The sequence below is a fragment of the Montipora capricornis genome, chromosome 8 (assembly GCF_036669925.1).
Source record: "Montipora capricornis isolate CH-2021 chromosome 8, ASM3666992v2, whole genome shotgun sequence".
Classification (NCBI taxonomy): Eukaryota; Metazoa; Cnidaria; class Anthozoa; order Scleractinia; family Acroporidae; genus Montipora; species Montipora capricornis.
In genome coordinates, this window is record NC_090890.1 from 38,485,021 (window position 1) to 38,505,020 (window position 20,000).

At 39.8% G+C, this 20,000-nt stretch overlaps 2 protein-coding genes and 3 long non-coding RNA genes across 5 annotated transcripts in view; all 5 read right to left on the minus strand.

Annotated features, from left to right (window-relative positions):
• LOC138059159 (uncharacterized) overlaps positions 1-1,851 on the minus strand; it is a 2,284-nt gene extending 433 nt beyond the window's left edge. Inside the window, exons 1-3 of the long non-coding RNA XR_011134169.1 lie at positions 1,713-1,851; positions 1,269-1,398; positions 1-214 (exon numbers count right to left, since the gene is read on the minus strand). The exon at positions 1-214 is cut by the window's left edge and continues 433 nt beyond it. This is a non-coding gene — a long non-coding RNA (uncharacterized lncRNA). The remainder of the gene's footprint in view (positions 215-1,268; positions 1,399-1,712) is intronic.
• A 3,763-nt stretch (positions 1,852-5,614) lies between these two features.
• On the minus strand, positions 5,615-7,880 carry LOC138060124 (perlucin-like protein). The gene is made up of 3 exons (XM_068905838.1): positions 7,748-7,880; positions 7,296-7,433; positions 5,615-6,233 (listed from the first exon to the last, which is right to left on the minus strand). The coding sequence occupies exons 2-3, from the start codon at positions 7,351-7,353 to the stop codon at positions 5,788-5,790; spliced, it is 504 nt and encodes a 167-aa protein (XP_068761939.1). The 5' UTR covers positions 7,354-7,433; positions 7,748-7,880; the 3' UTR covers positions 5,615-5,787.
• Positions 7,881-11,821: 3,941 nt separating this feature from the next.
• On the minus strand, positions 11,822-12,235 carry LOC138013990 (perlucin-like protein). The gene has a single exon (XM_068861021.1). It carries the CDS (start codon positions 12,233-12,235, stop codon positions 11,822-11,824), a length of 414 nt encoding a protein of 137 aa, XP_068717122.1.
• A 14-nt stretch (positions 12,236-12,249) lies between these two features.
• Positions 12,250-14,492, minus strand: LOC138059816 (uncharacterized). The gene is made up of 3 exons (XR_011134255.1): positions 14,392-14,492; positions 13,948-14,077; positions 12,250-12,268 (listed from the first exon to the last, which is right to left on the minus strand). It is a non-coding gene; the product is annotated as an uncharacterized lncRNA (long non-coding RNA).
• Positions 14,493-18,271: 3,779 nt separating this feature from the next.
• The window catches only part of LOC138060095 (uncharacterized), a 2,787-nt gene continuing 1,058 nt past the window's right edge, over positions 18,272-20,000 (minus strand). Inside the window, exon 3 of the long non-coding RNA XR_011134291.1 lies at positions 18,272-18,886. This is a non-coding gene — a long non-coding RNA (uncharacterized lncRNA). The remainder of the gene's footprint in view (positions 18,887-20,000) is intronic.

Genomic DNA, 20,000 nt, shown 5'->3' on the forward strand with positions numbered 1-20,000 from the left:
TGCCACAAGAGTCCGATCCAGACCTGTTCCACACCTGGGGCATCCCTCCTGGCTAGTGCTAGGACGAAATCATTTTCCTGCTGACTGGTGATTTTCACAAGGTCTGCATTCATTTCTGAACAGTAATCCCGTGCTTCTTGCCAAGTCTTGACGGTGTCACGGGCGTTATAGCAGAAGTCATCAAAAAGCACCCATCCTTCAGGACATGATGAGTCTAAAAATATAGAGGTTATCAGGACCATTTATTAAGAAAAATATCAAAAATCAAAGGCCCTCCTTTGTGAAAAATCGGCGTCATCTATAAAAGTTAAATTTTATCCTCCTTACAGGGAATTCTAGGGGAGCAAAACCCCACAATCGGCACAAGAGCAAGACTATTTATCATAAATCTTGCTTTTAGTTCAGCCTCGGCGGCGTTTAACCCTTAAGCACTTTTCAAAGTAAATCCCCGCCCATCCCCGCCCCCAAACCCCGGGACTATGCGGACATTAGCAGGGTATTTGGCACTTTGAACACGCTCCAATGAGCGGGGCATTAGCGTTGTTTGGAATATCATGCTGAATTGAGAAGGCTTTCCCGAAAACTAAGTGTGTTCAGGCCGTAATTGAGCGAGTTACAGAAAATTAGAAAGTGCTGAGATCTTGTAAACTCTTGGTTTCTCTTTTTTTTGACTTCTCCAAAGCCCACGCAATAAGCAAACAGAAGGTCCCTAGCATATCGGGTATTGAGTAGGAAGTCAAAATAGTCAACAACATCTAATGTGGCCAACCACAAACTCAGTTATCAAACACTGAAAGGAAAATTGAGGAAATTCCTCTTAGCACAAGACAGGACAAGTGCCCTGGATTTATTGATCTTGTACGTGTTGTCACAACTTGCAATAAAACTATTCAACTTCCATTCAACGAATTGATTATTAGCAAAAAAGGCATAAATGTGTAGTTTTCAACTTACAAAAAGTGCCATGGACAAGACTTCTGGTGGTAACTGAGTACGTGATCAAATCACGCTCAAAGCGGACGAGTGCCACTCGACTTCTTAGCGCCTATGTTTACTAGCTAGCAAGCACAAAAACCGCGACAAACTGATTCAAAGGAGCACGAGATTTGACAAAATCACACAAGGCCTTTACTCCCTTTGAGATGCTGCAGAGACATGGTTAGGGACGGCCTTTACCACTTTTCAAACAGGGTAAAGGTGTTGATCAAGGTACGTATTTGAAGCTAAGGGACGTAAACCCTAAAATTGGCAAAAAGAGTTGTTCTTACACGCTTTAACAGCTGAGAGGTAAGCCAGGAGCAGCGTCGTCAGAACAAGAATCTTCATGCTGATGATAATCTTTGCTTTTCTCGAGGCCGACAAGTCAGTTATCTGCAAGGATCAGGGTCGGTTCTGCAACTGGATCAAGACAACAGCTTACCAAGGTTACTATTTGCGTCATTTTAAAGTTACTTAGCATTTTGATTTGGACTTAAAATGGCTTTTTCTGTCTTGAGATCGTCCAAATGTACCGACAAGGTATACATCACGCATATCCTGCCATTTTCCATTTAGTTTAAATTGTCTCAGTTCACTTAAGCATTGTTACCAAATATGTACCACAGAAGCCGCACGCTCGACCCAAAGTTAGCCCCGTTCATTTGGGCCTTCAGGATAATTCATCAACGAGGAAAAGAAAAAGAAACAAACACCACAACAAATTCCACGTGTACCTTGTTCTGGCTTGCTATCTGCTCTAGCAGCTTGCTCTGTGTGAATGATAAGTTTCGTAGAATACTGAGGTCGTTATACGTGCGAAATAGCACAAATTGGAAGCCTAATTGACGTGTAATTTTTGTCCACCGAAACAGCTGTGGTCCCATAGTCAGAATCACGGAAAACGATTCCTGACGAAGTAACCTTGATGAATATTTACTTAAGCGAACGTGAGATAAACCTTCAATTAGATTAATGGTGCCTTAAGTAAATGACTCGGTGTTGAAACAAAGTTGATTAAGACCCACACAAAATTGGGCGACAGCACGATAAACAGCACGCACGATTGGCTCTCCGTAATCCATAATTGCAAATATTTCGTGATATGATTAACTGGGACCTATCAAGGCAATCGACCAATTATTAAAAAGTTTACTGCAATGCGCAAAAACACACAAATGGAATAACAAATAAGTTACACGTCGTTTTGTCCATGCCATAAGCCTGCATGCCATAAGCCTGCATAATGTGATTTGGAATTCGCTTCGTGGCGTGCTGAACAAACCTTCAGATTAACGTATTTCGTCGGGTAAAATCATTAGGCTGTGTTTTCTTGTCACGCAATACGGCAGAATTGCTTTCGCCGCTTTTTAAGTCATAAATTTTACCCTGGGCTCAAAGCTCAATTGCGCTCTTTCTAATGTCTCAGCTTCCTAATTGAGGATATGACTCTGTCCAAAGATTAAATCACGGACAATTTTTTTTAAGAAATCAATGAAAATTTGACGAGAAATGTGGCCTCGGTATTTGCATGTGTTTGGTTTTCCGTTTATTTTTAGCCTCCTAAAGCCGAAGAATGTGATTTACGGTAAAGACAGAAACAACGTATCTTGTTTTGTGCTCGAAAACTACAAGGCGTCATTTTCTTAACAAAGAAATTATTGGCGGGCTACTCTCCAGATGAAATTGATAAACAACTTCTTTTTTTATTACCGGTACGAGGGAAGGTCTCAAGTACGACACTTATTCTCGGAACAAAACTCTTATCAGCCGACGATCTCTCAGAGCGATAAAATTCAATCGCCAATAATCTAACTGAGTGGTGGCGGAAATCTTAAGGTATCAGTATACCCCAAATGACCATAATTCGTTCGTGCCGGTTTACGGTGGGACGTTTCATGCAAGCCCCTTTAAAGTATCTTTTTTTCTAAAAGCTTAATAATTGTAAATTACGGGGGTATATTCATTAAAATAACAAAAATGATAAGGTTTTCTTTATGTAGCGCTTTTTTTCCAAAAGTATAGAGGTTCACTAATCAAGTTTGTTTCCCGTCAGATTTGAGTGAGAGGATGTGATCAACATCGCTATGTCTTCTTAACAACTTTCTCTAAAATTATGTGTCGGGGGTTTTTTAATTACTTGTCTGGTTTGTTCTTGACACGCAGTTAAACTTTGATTTTCGATAAAACACGCAATCTTTTCACTAAGATAGCCATAACTTTTGAAATAAGCCAAAAATCCCAGTCGGAAAGTGGGTGGCATTTGGTCGGTGTTATTTTTTTGTGAGCGTGTCTAACTTTTGTGGGTCTTTCTAAAGCATCTGGAGTCAGACTAGGGCATTCCCTGATCATTTCGGAAAATTCTGTGCCAATATATGTCTGGATTTATGAAAACGATGCCAAAGACTTTAGGGGCATGTTTTTGGAAAATCGGTTAGATATATATTTCTATAATTAAAGTGACAGGTGCGCGAATTTAGTGCCTAATTAATTTCAGTCTTCGCCTTTTAATTACAAATCCTAAAGTACAAACTCCTTGTTGTTATTTTTAGTACAGTAGTTATTAGTACAGTTTTTAGTTTTTAGTACATTAGTTATATATGTACCTGTGATCAGCATGTGCCGAGATCGAATACCCCAACCTCCAACTTGGCCAGTTTAGTTCGATTGGTCATTCAAGAGTACTTCTTTTTAGGCTGAAGGGAAATAGTGTTCTGCAGATCGATAAAAAAAACCAAAAACGTTGAGTACGCATTAATGCGCTAATGCCCCATTCACACAGACAAAACATGTCTACTTAAACAAGATTTAAAAACTTGAAAATGAATGAATTCTTACACACATATTTGATCGTTTTTTAAACTGTCAAAAGGTATTTAGCTAATGAAGACAATTGGGAACAGTATTAAATACAATTAAAAAATAAGAAAGAAAGAAATGACAAATCACTATAACACTACAATAATCTGATAATAAGAAATTAATTGAATACATTTACTATTCCACTATTGCGTCATTTCACCATGTATGGTCAAGAGAACTTGCAAAATGAGAGGCGGTATTACACTGTAGGATAGAGGCCAAAATAACAATATTTTGGTAGTGGAATAATAAATCTCTTATTTTATAGTTTTACATATAATACGAGCCGACATTTTGCTCATTGTTCATATTTCTCCTCTCCCCGAAATACTATGCAACTCGCAAAATATCCGCACGTATTATATGTTTAACCATAGAATAGGATATACGCATTACATAGAATTAAAAACTAAGAAATAACAATTCCCTATAAAACTATCAAGAGTCACAAGTACCATCGAGAACATTCGCTAAGTCCATCTTGCAAATCGCCCTCTTAAAAGCTTAAGGACTCTTGGAACATTATACGTAGTGTTACATGAACTACAGACCGGAAATCACACCGTGGGACCCTACCGTAAACTTTCAGAATCAATTTGTCGAAGTGAAACACACATACAGACAAATTGTACAGAATGTAGAGTCTCTGGTAAAATCAATCACTTTCACTGACAAATTACACTAAAGGACGTTCGCGCGAAAATTTTCTAGTCGATATATTTTTTTAAAATTTTTTACTGCAGTTAGATAATGACTTACTTGCGTCAGAAATGCAAAAAAAATAGGGGGTCACCGTCTTCGTTTCAGAGATAAAGGTGGGGAAAACTTCCCTGATTTTGAAAAATTGGCGCACGTAATTCAGCATGGTCTACAGGGATTTATAGTCAAAAATATCGAAGGTGAGTCAACGGAGGCAAACAATCTCAGTCATATTTTGAAGAAGTGGGTCTGTTGGGAAAATAATTCCAAATTTTACTCCTTGCATACGGTGGCTGCGCCCGCAGTACGAGCAGCGGTCAAAACCTAGCTGTCCTACCGAAAGGACACGATAATAGCCATTTTCTTGGCAGCTAACAAAAATAAAGACAATTCTAAAGTTGCTTTGGCCTCTTCTAACAATTAACTTGAGAATTTAGGGTTTTATTTGAGGAGGACTCGCTTATTAGCACAACTATTATCATACCTGGCGACACTCGACAAACTAACAGCAAGTTGCCGTGCCGAACGCTAGCGGCCCATTTTTGGCGCCAAATTAGAAGCTTGGAGACAAAAAGTGGTTCAAATTTTTAACTTTTTACAATCTGATATGGCTTTTGGAATTCTGAATCCTTTATTGTTATATGTAATGCCATCTCCAGTGAGAAAAGGTAACGTGATTTCAATGTCTTTCATGCTACCTTACATTGACGTCAAGACAGTCAAGTTTTTTCCGCCTGTTGAATCCTGATTGGTCAATTCAAATTTTCCGCGCGCCAGCCGTATGTAAGGCAACGTTTTCACAAAGCTTAATCCTTCAAAAGGTATTTGAAAACGTTGCACGGATGAACGAAGAGCTAAAAAGAACAGAATTCGATCGTACATTTTACAAAAAATTCAAACTTTTAGTCGATAGATTTTGTTCATTGTTAGGGTTGTGTATTTCCGTGCGTAGTAAGGATGCGCAGAAACAATTAACGCGAACGTCTTAAAAACACTGACCTCCTTCTGCACAGTAACTGCTGTATTGGCCTCCTGTTATGCGACTGCCGAAAAATATGAACGAACAAAAAAAGCTAGCAATGGTTTAATTAGTTTTTTTTATTACACACCGTTTCCTTAATTTCCCTTTTCCTTCATTACACTTTAAGTCCTTTTAGGAAAGAATCAATAGTCCCGCGTTAATAGCATAGTGTCCTTTAAGCAATCCTATCACAATTTTGCTGGTATTAATCGCTGAAATTGGCTTGCTATCTAGGCCAGTTTCTTGCAGACAAAGCCGCATTCCCAGTTTTGGTACGCCTGATCCCTTGAACACTTCAGGTCATTCCAGTAGCCAGACGCCGTTTGGGGACGCTGATCTGTCTTTTTCCCAGTAAACATCATGCCGCATGGCTCGTTGGCGTTCCCGTTCGGTTCATTTGGAGCCCAGTTCTTGTAGACTGGTACAGAGAGATCACTCCACCAGAAGTTTGCGCCTCTTGCATGCCACAAGAGTCCGATCCAGACCTGTTCCACATCTGGGGCATCCCTCCTGGCTAGTGCTAGGACGAAATCATTTTCCTGCTGACTGGTGATTTTCACAAGGTCTGCATTCATTTCTGAACAGTAATCCCGTGCTTCTTGCCAAGTCTTGACGGTGTCACGGGCGTTATAGCAGAAGTCATCAAAAAGCACCCATCCTTCAGGACATGATGAGTCTAAAAATATAGAGGTTATCAGGACCATTTATTAAGAAAAATATCAAAAATCAAAGGCCCTCCTTTGTGAGAAATCGGCGTCATCTATAAAAGTTAAATTTTATCCTCCTTACAGGGAATTCTAGGGGAGCAAAACCCCACAATCGGCACAAGAGCAAGACTATTTATCATAAATCTTGCTTTTAGTTCAGCCTCGGCGGCGTTTAACCCTTAAGCACTTATCAAAGTAAATCCCCGCCCATCCCCGCCCCCAAACCCCGGGACTATGCGGACATTAGCAGGGTATTTGGCACTTTGAACACGCTCCAATGAGCGGGGCATTAGCGTTGTTTGGAATATCATGCTGAATTGAGAAGGCTTTCCCGAAAACTAAGTGTGTTCAGGCCGTAATTGAGCGAGTTACAGAAAATTAGAAAGTGCTGAGATCTTGTAAACTCTTGGTTTATCTTTTTTTGACTTCTCGAAAGCCCACGCAATAAGCAAACGGAAGGTCCCTAGCATATCGGGTATTGAGTAGGAAGTCAAAATAGTCAACAACATCTAATGTGGCCAACCACAAACTCAGTTATCAAACACTGAAAGGAAAATTGAGGAAATTCCTCTTAGCACAAGACAGGACAAGTGCCCTGGATTTATTGATCTTGTACGTGTTGTCACAACTTGCAATAAAACTATTCAACTTCCATTCAACGAATTGATTATTAGCAAAAAAGGCATAAATGTGTAGTTTTCAACTTACAAAAAGTGCCATGGACAAGACTTCTGGTGGTAACTGAGTACGTGATCAAATCACGCTCAAAGCAGACGAGTGCCACCCAAAGAACTCGACTTCTTAGCGCCTATGTTTACAAGCTAGCAAGCACAAAAACCGCGACAAACTGATTCAAAGGAGCACGAGATTTGACAAAATCACACAAGGCCTTTACTCCCTTTGAGATGCTGCAGAGACATGGTTAGGGACGGCCTTTACCACTTTTCAAACAGGGTAAAGGTGTTGATCAAGGTACGTATTTGAAGCTAAGGGACGTAAACCCTAAAATTGGCAAAAAGAGTTGTTCTTACACGCTTTAACAGCTGAGAGGTAAGCCAGGAGCAGTGTCGTCAGAACAAGAATCTTCATGCTGATGATAATCTTTGCTTTTCTCGAGGCCGACAAGTCAGTTATCTGCAAGGATCAGTCAGGGTCGGTTCAGTCTGCAACTGGATCAAGACAAAAGCTTACCGAGGTTACTATTTGCGTCATTTTAAAGTTACTTAGCATTTTGATTTGGACTTAAAATGGCTTTTTCTGCCTTGAGATCGTCCAAATGTACCGACAAGGTATACATCACGCATATCCTGCCATTTTCCATTTAGTTTAAATTGTCTCAGTTCACTTAAGCATTGTTACCAAATATGTACCACAGAAGCCGCACGCTCGACCCAAAGTTAGCCCCGTTCATTTGGGCCTTCAGGATAATTCATCAACGAGGAAAAGAAAAAGAAACAAACACCACAACAAATTCCACGTGTACCTTGTTCTGGCTTGCTATCTGCTCTAGCAGCTTGCTCTGTGTGAATGATAAGTTTCGTAGAATACTGAGGTCGTTATACGTGCGAAATAGCACATTGGAAGCCTAATTGACGTGTAATTTTTGTCCACCGAAACAGCTGTGGTCCCATAGTCAGAATCACGGAAAACGATTCCTGACGAAGTAACCTTGATGAATATTTACTTAAGCGAACGTGAGATAAACCTTCAATTAGATTAATGGTGCCTTAAGTAAATGACTCGGTGTTGAAACAAAGTTGATTAAGACCCACACAAAATTGGGCGACAGCACGATAAACAGCACGCACGATTGGCTCTCCGTAATCCATAATTGCAAATATTTCGTGATATGATTAACTGGGACCTATCAAGGCAATCGACCAATTATTAAAAAGTTTACTGCAATGCGCAAAAACACACAAATGGAATAACAAATAAGTTACACGTCGTTTTGTCCATGCCATAAGCCTGCATGCCATAAGCCTGCATAATGTGATTTGGAATTCGCTTCGTGGCGTGCTGAACAAACCTTCAGATTAACGTATTTCGTCGGGTAAAATCATTAGGCTGTGTTTTCTTGTCACGCAATACGGCAGAATTGCTTTCGCCGCTTTTTAAGTCATAAATTTTACCCTGGGCTCAAAGCTCAATTGCGCTCTTTCTAATGTCTCAGCTTCCTAATTGAGGATATGACTCTGTCCAAAGATTAAATCACGGACAATTTTTTTTAAGAAATCAATGAAAATTTGACGAGAAATGTGGCCTCGGTATTTGCATGTGTTTGGTTATCCGTTTATTTTTAGCCTCCTAAAGCCGAAGAATGTGATTTACGGTAAAGACAGAAACAACGTATCTTGTTTTGTGCTCGAAAACTACAAGGCGTCATTTTCTTAACAAAGAAATTATTGGCGGGCTACTCTCCAGATGAAATTGATAAACAACTTCTTTTTTTATTACCGGTACGAGGGAAGGTCTCAAGTACGACACTTATTCTCGGAACAAAACTCTTATCAGCCGACGATCTCTCAGAGCGATAAAATTCAATCGCCAATAATCTAACTGAGTGGTGGCGGAAATCTTAAGGTATCAGTATACCCCAAATGACCATAATTCGTTCGTGCCGGTTTACGGTGGGACGTTTCATGCAAGCCCCTTTAAAGTATCTTTTTTTCTAAAAGCTTAATAATTGTAAATTACGGGGGTATATTCATTAAAATAACAAAAATGATAAGGTTTTCTTAATGTAGCGCCCTTTTTCCAAAAGTATAGAGGTTCACTAATCAAGTTTGTTTCCCGTCAGATTTGAGTGAGAGGATGTGATCAACATCGCTATGTCTTCTTAACAACTTTCTCTAAAATTATGTGTCGGGGGTTTTTTAATTACTTGTCTGGTTTGTTCTTGACACGCAGTTAAACTTTGATTTTCGATAAAACACGCAAATTTTTCACTAAGATAGCCATAACTTTTGAAATAAGCCAAAAATCCCAGTCGGAAAGTGGGTGGCATTTGTTCGGTGTTATTTTTTCGTGAGCGTGTCTAACTTTTGTGGGTCTTTCTAAAGCATCTGGAGTCAGACTAGGGCATTCCCTGATCATTTCGGAAAATTCTGTGCCAATATATGTCTGGATTTATGAAAACGATGCCAAAGAGTTTAGGGGCATGTTTTTGGAAAATCGGTTAGATATATATTTCTATAATTAAAGCGACAGGTGCGCGAATTTAGTGCCTAATTAATTTCAGTCTTCGCCTTTTAATTACAAATCCTAAAGTACAAACTCCTTGTAGTTATTTTTAGTACAGTAGTTATTAGTACAGTTTTTAGTTTTTAGTACATTAGTTATATATGTACCTGTGATCAGCATGTGCCGAGATCGAATACCCCAACCTCCAACTTGGCCAGTTTAGTTCGATTGGTCATTCAAGAGTACTTCTTTTTAGGCTGAAGGGAAATAGTGTTCTGCAGATCGATAAAAAAAAACCAAAAACGTTGAGTACGCATTAATGCGCTAATGCCCCATTCACACAGACAAAACATGTTTACTTAAACAAGATTTAAAAACTTGAAAATGAATGAATTCTTACACACATATTTGATCGTTTTTTAAACTGTCAAAAGGTATTTAGCTAATGAAGACAATTGGGAACAGTATTAAATACAATTAAAAAATAAGAAAGAAAGAAATGACAAATCACTATAACACTACAATAATCTGATAATAAGAAATTAATTGAATACATTTACTATTCCACTATTGCGTCATTTCACCATGTATGGTCAAGAGAACTTGCAAAATGAGAGGCGGTATTACACTGTAGGATAGAGGCCAAAATAACAATTTTTTGGTAGTGGAATAATAAATCTCTTATTTTATAGTTTTACATATAATACGAGCCGACATTTTGCTCATTGTTCATATTTCTCCTCTCCCCGAAATACTAGGCAACTCGCAAAATATCCGCACGTATTATATGTTTAACCATAGAATAGGATGTACGCATTACATAGAATTAAAAACTAAGAAATAACAATTCCCTATAAAACTATCAAGAGTCAAAAGTACCATCGAGAACATTCGCTAAGTCCATCTTGCAAATCGCCCTCTTAAAAGCTTAAGGACTCTTGGGACATTATACGTAGTGTTACATGAACTACAGACCGGAAATCTCACCGTGGGACCCTACCGTAAACTTTCAGAATCAATTTGTCGAAGTGAAACACACATACAGACAAATTGTACAGAATGTAGAGTCTCTGGTAAAATCAATCACTTTCACTGACAAATTACACTAAAGGACGTTCGCGCGAAAATTTTCTAGTCGACATATTTTTTTAAAATTTTTTACTGCAGTTAGATAATGAGTTACTTGCGTCAGAAATGCAAAAAAAATAGGGGGTCACCGTCTTCGTTTCAGAGATAAAGGTGGGGAAAACTTCCCTGATTTTGAAAAATTGGCGCACGTAATTCAGCATGGTCTACAGGGATTTATAGTCAAAAATATCGAAGGTGAGTCAACGGAGGCAAACAATCTCAGTCATATTTTGAAGAAGTGGGTCTGTTGGGAAAATAATTCCAAATTTTACTCCTTGCATACGGTGGCTGCGCCCGCAGTACGAGCAGCGGTCAAAACCTAGCTGTCCTACCGAAAGGACACGATAATAGCCATTTTCTTGGCAGCTAACAAAAATAAAGACAATTCTAAAGTTGCTTTGGCCTCTTCTAACAATTAAATTGAGAATTTAGGGTTTTATTTGAGGAGGACTCGCTTATTAGCACAACTATTATCATACCTGGCGACACTCGACAAACTAACAGCAAGTTGCCGTGCCGAACGCTAGCGGCCCATTTTTGGCGCCAAATTAGAAGCTTGGAGACAAAAAGTGGTTCAAATTTTTAACTTTTTACAATCTGATATGGCTTTTGGAATTCTGAATCCTTTATTGTTATATGTAATGCCATCTCCAGTGAGAAAAGGTAACGTGATTTCAATGTCTTTCATTCTACCTTACATTGACGTCAAGACAGTCAAGTTTTTTCCGCCTGTTGAATCCTGATTGGTCAATTCAAATTTTCCGCTCGCCAGCCGTATGTAAGGCAACGTTTTCACAAAACTTAATCCTTCAAAAGGTATTTGAAAACGTTGCACGGATGAACGAAGAGCTAAAAAGAACAGAATTCGATCGTACATTTTACAAAAAATTCAAACTTTTAGTCGATAGATTTTGTTCATTGTTAGGGTTGTGTATTTCCGTGCGTAGTAAGGATGCGCAGAAACAATTAACGCGAACGTCTTAAAAACACTGACCTCCTTCTGCACAGTAACTGCTGTATTGGCCTCCTGTTATGCGACTGCCGAAAAATATGAACGAACAAAAAAAGCTAGCAATGGTTTAATTAGTTTTTTTTATTACACACCGTTTCCTTAATTTCCCTTTTCCTTCATTACACTTTAAGTCCTTTTAGGAAAGAATCAATAGTCCCGCGTTAATAGCATAGTGTCCTTTAAGCAATCCTATCACAATTTTGCTGGTATTAATCGCTGAAATTGGCTTGCTATCTAGGCCAGTTTCTTGCAGACAAAGCCGCATTCCCAGTTTTGGTACGCCTGATCCCTTGAACACTTCAGATCATTCCAGTAGCCAGACGCCGTTTGGGGACGCTGATCTGTCTTTTTCCCAGTAAACATCATGCCGCATGGCTCATTGGCGTTCCCGTTCGGTTCATTTGGAGCCCAGTTCTTGTAGACTGGTACAGAGAGATCACTCCACCAGAAGTTTGCGCCTCTTGTATGCCACAAGAGTCCGATCCAGACCTGTTCCACACCTGGGGCATCCCTCCTGGCTAGTGCTAGGACGAAATCATTTTCCTGCTGACTGGTGATTTTCACAAGGTCTGCATTCATTTTCTGAACAGTAATCCCGTGCTTCTTGCCAAGTCTTGACGGTGTCACGGGCGTTATAGCAGAAGCCATCAAAAAGCACCCATCCTTCAGGACATGATGAGTCTAAAAATATAGAGGTTATCAGGACCATTTATTAAGAAAAATATCAAAAATCAAAGGCCCTCCTTTGTGAGAAATCGGCGTCATCTATAAAAGTTAAATTTTATCCCCCTTACAGGGAATTCTAGGGGAGCAAAACCCCACAATCGGCACAAGAGCAAGACTATTTATCATAAATCTTGCCTTTAGTTCAGCCTCTTCGGCGTTTAACCCTTAAGCACTTATCAAAGTAAATCCCCGCCCATCCCCGCCTCCAATCCCCGGGACTATGCGGACATTAGCAGGGCATTTGGCACTTTGAACACGCTCCAATGAGCGGGGCATTAGCGTTGTTTGGAATATCATGCTGAATTGAGCGGGGATTGGACCGGAATAACCCGTAGGAAATCCTTACCGTTGTGGCTCATTCGACCTAGTGGAATCGTACTAGAGACGATTTTCAATCTCGTACCCAGAGTCCGCAGCTTCCTAGGTCAGCAGCCGTGGACATGCTAAACGCTGGGGTAACGGATTTTTTTATCCCACAAATAGTGGCATTCCGGGTTTTTTTGTACGCAAGACAAATCTGATACGGAAATAACGGAAGTGAAAGTGCGAGCTCTTGGAAGGAAGTTTTTCTCGGGAGAGCTAGTCACTCGATTCTCAGACAATCTGACGTCTTTGTTTCAAAAAGCAAGGCGAACGTTTGCCTATGTTGTCAGGAAGGAAAGAAATAACGCTGAAAATCTTGGAGCACTTCTATGCTCGTCCCAGTATAAAGCTCTCTTTAGTACCACCCGGGGCCACAACTTTGTGCCACCTGTACTCCTTAATCACATGCGGAAAACCCTGAATGCTTCCTATCTTCCTAAATAGTCCAGCCTCGCACAGAGCACTGCAGCTTGCTGATTAAGCCAACTCGTAATGGATTTTTTAGGCTCGTTGACAAAATGCCTCTGTCGGAAATCGCACGCCTATAACGCAGTTATGAAAAGGCTTTCCCGAAAACTAGGTGTGTTCAGGCCGTAATTGAGCGAGTTACAGAAAATTAGAAAGTGCTGAGATCTTGCCAACTGTTGGTTTCTCCTTTTTTTGACTTGTCCAAAGCCCACGCAATGAGCAAACGGAAAGTCCCTAGCAAATCTGGTATTAAGTGGGAAGTCAAAATGGTCAACAACATCTAATGTAGCCAACCACAAACTCAGTTATCAAACACTGAAAAGAAAATTGAGGAAACTCCTCTTTGCACGAGACAGGATAAGTGCCCTGGATTTATTGATCTTGTACATGTTGTCACAACTTGCAATAAAACTATTCAACTTCCATTCAACGAATTGATTATTAGCAAAAAAGGCATAAATGTGTAGTTTTCAACTTACAAAAAGTGCCATGGACAAGACTTCTGGTGGTAACTGAGTACGTGATCAAATCACGCTCAAAGCGGACGAGTGCCACCGAAAAAAACTCGACTTCTTAGCGCCTATGTTTACAAGCTAGCAAGCACAAAAACCGTGAAAAACTGATTCAAAAGCGCACGAAATTTGACAAAATCACACAAGGCCTTTACTCCCTTTGAGATGCTGCAGAGACATGGTTAGGGACGGTCTTTACCACTTTTCAAACAGGGTAAAGGTGTTGATCAAGGTACGTATTTGAAGCTAAGGGACGTAAACCCTAAAATTGGCAAAAAGAGTTGTTCTTACACGCTTTAACAGCTGAGAGGTAAGCCAGGAGCAGCGTCGTCAGAACAAGAATCTTCATGCTGATGATAATCTTTGCTTTTCTCGACGCCGACAAGTCAGTTTTCTGCAAGGATCAGGGTCGGTTCTGCAACTGGATCAAAACAACAGCTTACCGAGGTTACTATTTGCGTCATTTTAAAGTTACTTAGCATTTTGATTTGGACTTAAAATGGCTTTTTCTGCCTTGAGATCGTCCAAATGTACCGACAAGGTATACATCACGCATATCCTGCCATTTTCCATTTAGTTTAAATTGTCTCAGTTCACTTAAGCATTGTTACCAAATATGTACCACAGAAGCCGCACGCTCGACCCAAAGTTAGCCCCGTTCATTTGGGCCTTCAGGATAATTCATCAACGAGGAAAAGAAAAAGAAACAAACACCACAACAAATTCCACGTGTACCTTGTTCTGGCTTGCTATCTGCTCTAGCAGCTTGCTCTGTGTGAATGATAAGTTTCGTAGAATACTGAGGTCGTTATACGTGCGAGATAGCACATTGGAAGCCTAATTGACGTGTAATTTTTGTCCACCGAAACAGCTGTGGTCCCATAGTCAGAATCACGGAAAACGATTCCTGACGAAGTAACCTTGATGAATATTTACTTAAGCGAACGTGAGATAAACCTTCAATTAGATTAATGGTGCCTGAAGTAAATGACTCGGTGTTGAAACAAAGTTGATTAAGACCCACACAAAATTGGGCGACAGCACGATAAACAGCACGCACGATTTGCTCTCCGTAATCCATAATTGCAAATATTTCGTGATATGATTAACTGGGACCTATGAAGGCAATCGACCAATTATTAAAAAGTTTACTGCAATGCGCGAAAACACATAAGTGGAATAACAAATAAGTTACACGTCGTTTTGTCCATGCCATAAGCCTGCATAATGTGATTTGGAATTCGCTTCGTGGCGTGCTGAACAAACCTTCAGATTAACGTATCATTAGGCTGTGTTTTCTTGTCACGCAATACGGCAGAATTGCTTTCGCCGCTTTTTAAGTCATAAATTTTACCCTGGGCTCAAAGCTCAATTGCGCTCTTTCTAATGTCTCATCAGCTTCCTAATTGAGGATATGACTCTGTCCAAAGATTAAATCATGGACAATTTTTTTTAAGAAATCAATGAAAATTTGACGAGAAACGTGGCGTCGGTATTTGCATGTGTTTGGTTATCCGTTTATTTTTAGCCTCCTAAAGCCGAAGTTTGTGATTTACGGTAAAGACAGAATTAACGTATCTTGTTTTGTGCTCGAAAACTACATGGCGTCATTTTCTTAACAAAGAAATTATTGGCAGGCTACTCTCCAGATGAAATTGATAAACAACTTCTTTTTTTATTACCGGTACGAGGCAAGGTCTCAAGTACGACACTTATTCTCAGAACAAAACTCTTATCAGCCGACGATTTCTCAGAGCGATAAAATTCAATCGCCAATAATCTAACTGAGTGGTGGTGGAAATCTTAAGGTATCAGTATACCCCAAATGACCATAATTCGTTCGTGCCGGTTTACGGTGGAACGTTTCATGCAAGCCCCTTTAAAGTATCTTTTTTTCTGAAAGCTTAATAATTGTAAATTACGGGGGTATATTCATTAAAATAACAAAAATGAGAATGTTTTCTTAATGTAGCGCCCTTTTTCCAAAAGTATAGAGGTTCACTAATGAAGTTTGTTTCCCGTCAGATTTGAGTGAGAGGATGTGATCAACATCGCTGTCTTCTTGACACCTTTCTCTAAAATTATGTGTCGGGGTATTTTTAATTACTTGTCTGGTTTGTTCTTGACACGCAGTTAAACTTTGATTTTCGATAAAACACGCAATCTTTTCACTAAGATAGTCATAACTTTTGAAATAAGCCAAAAATCCCAATGGGAAAGTGGGTGGCATTTGTTCGGTGTTATTTTTTCATGAGCGTGTCTAACTTTTGTGGGTCTTTCTAAAGCATCTGGAGTCCGACTAGGGCATTCCTTGATCATTTCGGAAAATTCTGTGCCAATATATGTCTGGATTTATGAAAACGATGCCAAAGAGTTTAGGGGCATGTTTTTGGAAAATCGGTTAGATATATATTTCTATAATTAAAGCGACAGGTGCGCGAATTTAGTGCCTAATTAATTTCAGTCGTCGCCTTTTAATTACCAATCTCAACGTACAAACTCCTTGTTGTTATTTTTAGTACAGTAGTTATTAGTACAGTTTTTAGTAGATTAGTTATATATGTACCTGTCATCAGCAGGTGCCGAGATCGAATACCCCAACCTCCAACTTGGCCGGTTTAGTTCGATTGGTCATTCAAGAGTACTTCCTTTTAGGCTGAAGGGAAATAGTGTTCTGCAGATCGATAAAAAAAAACCAAAACGTTGAGTACGCATTAATGCGCTAATGCCCCATTCACACAGACAAAACATGTTTACTTAAACAAGATTTAAAAACTTGAAAATGAATGAATTCTTACACACATATTTGATCCTTTTTTAAACTGTCAAAAGGTATTTAGCTAATGAAGACAATTGGGAACAGTATTAAATACAATTAAAAAATAAGAAAGAAAGAAATGACAGTTCACTATAACACTACAATAATCGGATAAGAAATTAATTGAATACATTTACTATTCCACTATTGCGTCATTTCACCATGTATGGTCAAGAGAACTTGCAAAATGAGAGGCGGTATTACACTGTAGGATAGAGGCCAAAATAACAATTTTTTGGCAGTGGAATAATAAATCTCTTATTCTAGAGTTTTACATATAATACGAGCGGACATTTTGCTCATTGTTCATATTTCTCCTCTCCCCGAAATACTACGCAACTCGCAAAATATCTGCACGTATTATATGTTTAACCATAGAATAGGATGTAAGCATTACATAGAATTAAATTACATAGAATTAAAAACTAAGAAATAACAATTCCCTATAAAACTATCAAGAGTCACAAGTACCATCGAGAACATTCGCTAAGTCCATCTTGCAAATCGCCCTCTTGAAAGCTTAAGGACTCTTGGGACATTATACGTAGTGTTACATGAAGTACATACCCGAAGTCTCTCCTTGGGACCGAACCGTAAACGTTCAGAATCAATTTGTCGAAGTGAAACTCACATACAGACAAATTGTACAGAATATAGAGTCTCTGGTAAAATCAATCACTTTCACTGACAAATTACACTAAAGGACGTTCGCGCGAAAATTTTCTAGTCCACAGATTTTTTAAAATTTTTTACTGCAGTTAGATAATGAGTTACTTGCGTCAGAAATGCAAAAAAAATTGGGGGTCACCGTCTTCGTTTCAGAGATAAAGGTGGGGAAAACTTCCCTGATTTTGAAAAATTGGCGCACGTAATTCAGCATGGTCTACAGGGGTTTATATTCAAAAATATCAAAAATGAGTCAACGGAGGCAAACAATCTCAGTTATATTTTGTAGAAGTGGGTCTGTTGGGAAAATAATTCCAAATTTTACTCCTTGCATGCGGTGGCTGCGCCCGCAGTACGAGCAGCGGTCAAAACCAAGCTGTGCTACCGAAAGGACACGATAATAGCCATTTTCTTGGCAGCTAACAAAAATAAAGACAATTCTAAAGTTGCTTTGGCCTCTTCTAACAATTAACTTGAGAATTTAGGGTTTTATTTGAGGAGGACTCACTTATTCGCACAACCATTATCATACCTGGCGACACTCGACAAACTAACAGCGAGTTGCCGTGCCGAACGCTAGCGGCCCATTTTTGGCGCCAAATTAGAAGCTTGGAGACAAAAAGTGGTTCAAATTTTTAACTTTTTACAATCTGATATGGCTTTTGGAATTCTGAATCCTATATTGTGATATTTAATGCCATCTCCAGTGAGAAAAGGTAACGTGATTTCAATGTCTTTCATGCTACCTTATATTGACGTCAAGATAGTCAAGTTTTTTCCGCCTGTTGAATCCTGATTGGTCAATTCAAATTTTCCGCGCGCCAGCCGTATGTAAGGCAACGTTTTCACAAAACTTAACCCTTCAAAAGGTATTTGAAAACGTTGCACGGATGAACGAAGAGCTAAAAAGAACAGAATTCGATCGTACATTTTACAAAAAATTCAAACTTATAGTCGATAGATTTTGTTCATTGTTAGGGTTGTGTATTTCCGTGCGTAGTAAGGATGCGCAGAATTAATTAGCGCGAACGTCTTAAAAACACTGACCTCCTTCTGCACAGTAACTGCTGTATTGGCCTTCTGTTATGCGACTGCCGAAAAATATGAACGAACAAAAAAAGCTAGCAATGGTTTAATTAGTTTTTTTTTATTACACACCGTTTCCTTAATTTCCCTTTTCCTTCATTACACTTTAAATCCTTTTAGGAAAGAATCAATAGTCCCGCGTTAATAGCATAGTGTTCTTTAAACAATCCTATAACAATTTTGCTGGTATTAATCGCTGAAGTTGGCTTGCTATCTATGCCAGTTTCTTGCAGACAAAGCCGCATTCCCAGTTTTGGTACGCCTGATCCCTTGAACACTTCAGGTCATTCCAGTAGCCAGATGCCGTTTCGGGACGCTGATCTGTGATTTTCCCAGTAAACATCATGCCGCATGGCTCGTTGGCGTTCCCGTTCGGTTCACCTGGAGCCCAGTTCCTGTAGACTGGTACAGAGAGATCACTCCACCAGAAGTCTGCGCCTCGTGCATGCCACAAGAGTCCGATCCAGACCTGTTCCACACCTGGGGCGTCCCTCCTGGCTAAAGCTAGGAGGAAATCATTTTCCTGCTGACTGGTGATTTTCGCAAGGTCTGCATTCATTTCTGAACAGTAACTCAGTGCTTCTTTCCAAGTCTTTACGGTGTCACGGGTGTAATAGCAGAAGCCATCAAAAAACACCCATCCTTCAGGACATGATGAGTCTAAAAATATAGAGGTTATCAGGACCATTTATTAAGAAAAATATCAAAAATCAAAGGCCCTCCTTTGTGAGAAATCGGCGTGATCTATAAAAGTTAAATTTTATCCTCCTTACAGGGAATTCTAGGGGAGCAAAACCCCACAATCGGCACAAGAGCAAGACTATTTATCATAAATCTTGCTTTTAGTTCAGCCTCGGAGGCGTTTAACCCTTAAGCACTTATCAAAGTAAATCCCCGCCCATCCCCGCCCCCAAACCCCGGGACTATGCGGACATCAGCAGGGCATTTGGCACTTTGAACGTGCTCCAATGAGCGGGGCATTAGCGTTGTTTGGAAAATCATGCTGAATTGAGCGGGGATTGGACCGGAATAACACGTAGGAAATCCTTACCGTTGTGGCTCATTCGACCTAGTGGAATCGTACTAGGGACGATTTTCAATCTCGTACCCAGAGTCCGCAGCTTCCTAGGTCAGCAGCCGTGGACATGCTAAACGCTGGGGTAACGGATTTTTTTATCCCACAAATAGTGGCATTCCGGGTTTTTTTGTACGCAAGACAAATCTGATACGGAAATGACGGAAGTGAAAGTGCGAGCTCCTGGAAGGAAGGTTTTCTCTGGAGAGCTAGTCACTCGATTCTCAGACAATCTGACGTCTTTGTTTCAAAAAGCAAGGCGAACGTTTGCCTCTGTTGGTATCAGGAAGGAAAGAAATAACGCTGAAAATCTTTGCTTATGCCAGTATAAAGCTCTCTTTAGTACCGCCCGGCGCCACAACTTTGTCCCACCTGCTTGCCGATTAAGCCAACTCGTAATGGATTTCTTAGGCTCGTTGACACAATGCCTCTGTCGGAAATTGCACGCCTATAACGCAGTTATGAAAAGGCTTTCCCGAAAACTAGGTGTGTTCAGGCCGTAATTGAGCGAGTTACAGAAAATTAGAAAGTGCTGAGATCTTGCCAACTCTTGGTTTCTCTTTTTTTTTGACTACTTAAAAGCCCACGCGCGCAATGAGCAAACGGAACGTCCCTAGCAAATCGGGTATTAAGTAGGAAGCCAAAATAGTCAACAACATCTAATGTGGCCAACCACAAACTCAGTTATCAAACACTGAA

Bases quoted from the DNA above. Each gene is read 5' to 3' on its own strand.
- LOC138060124 (XM_068905838.1), bottom strand. From the start codon at position 7,353: ATGAAGATTCTTGTTCTGACGACACTGCTCCTGGCTTACCTCTCAGCT. The intron at 6,234-7,295 runs GTAAGAACAACT...CTATATTTTTAG, and splicing joins CCTCTCAGCTGTTAAAGCGT to ACTCATCATGTCCTGAAGGA.
- LOC138013990 (XM_068861021.1), bottom strand. From the start codon at position 12,235: ATGGCTTCTGCTATAACGCCCGTGACACCGTCAAGACTTGGCAAGAAG.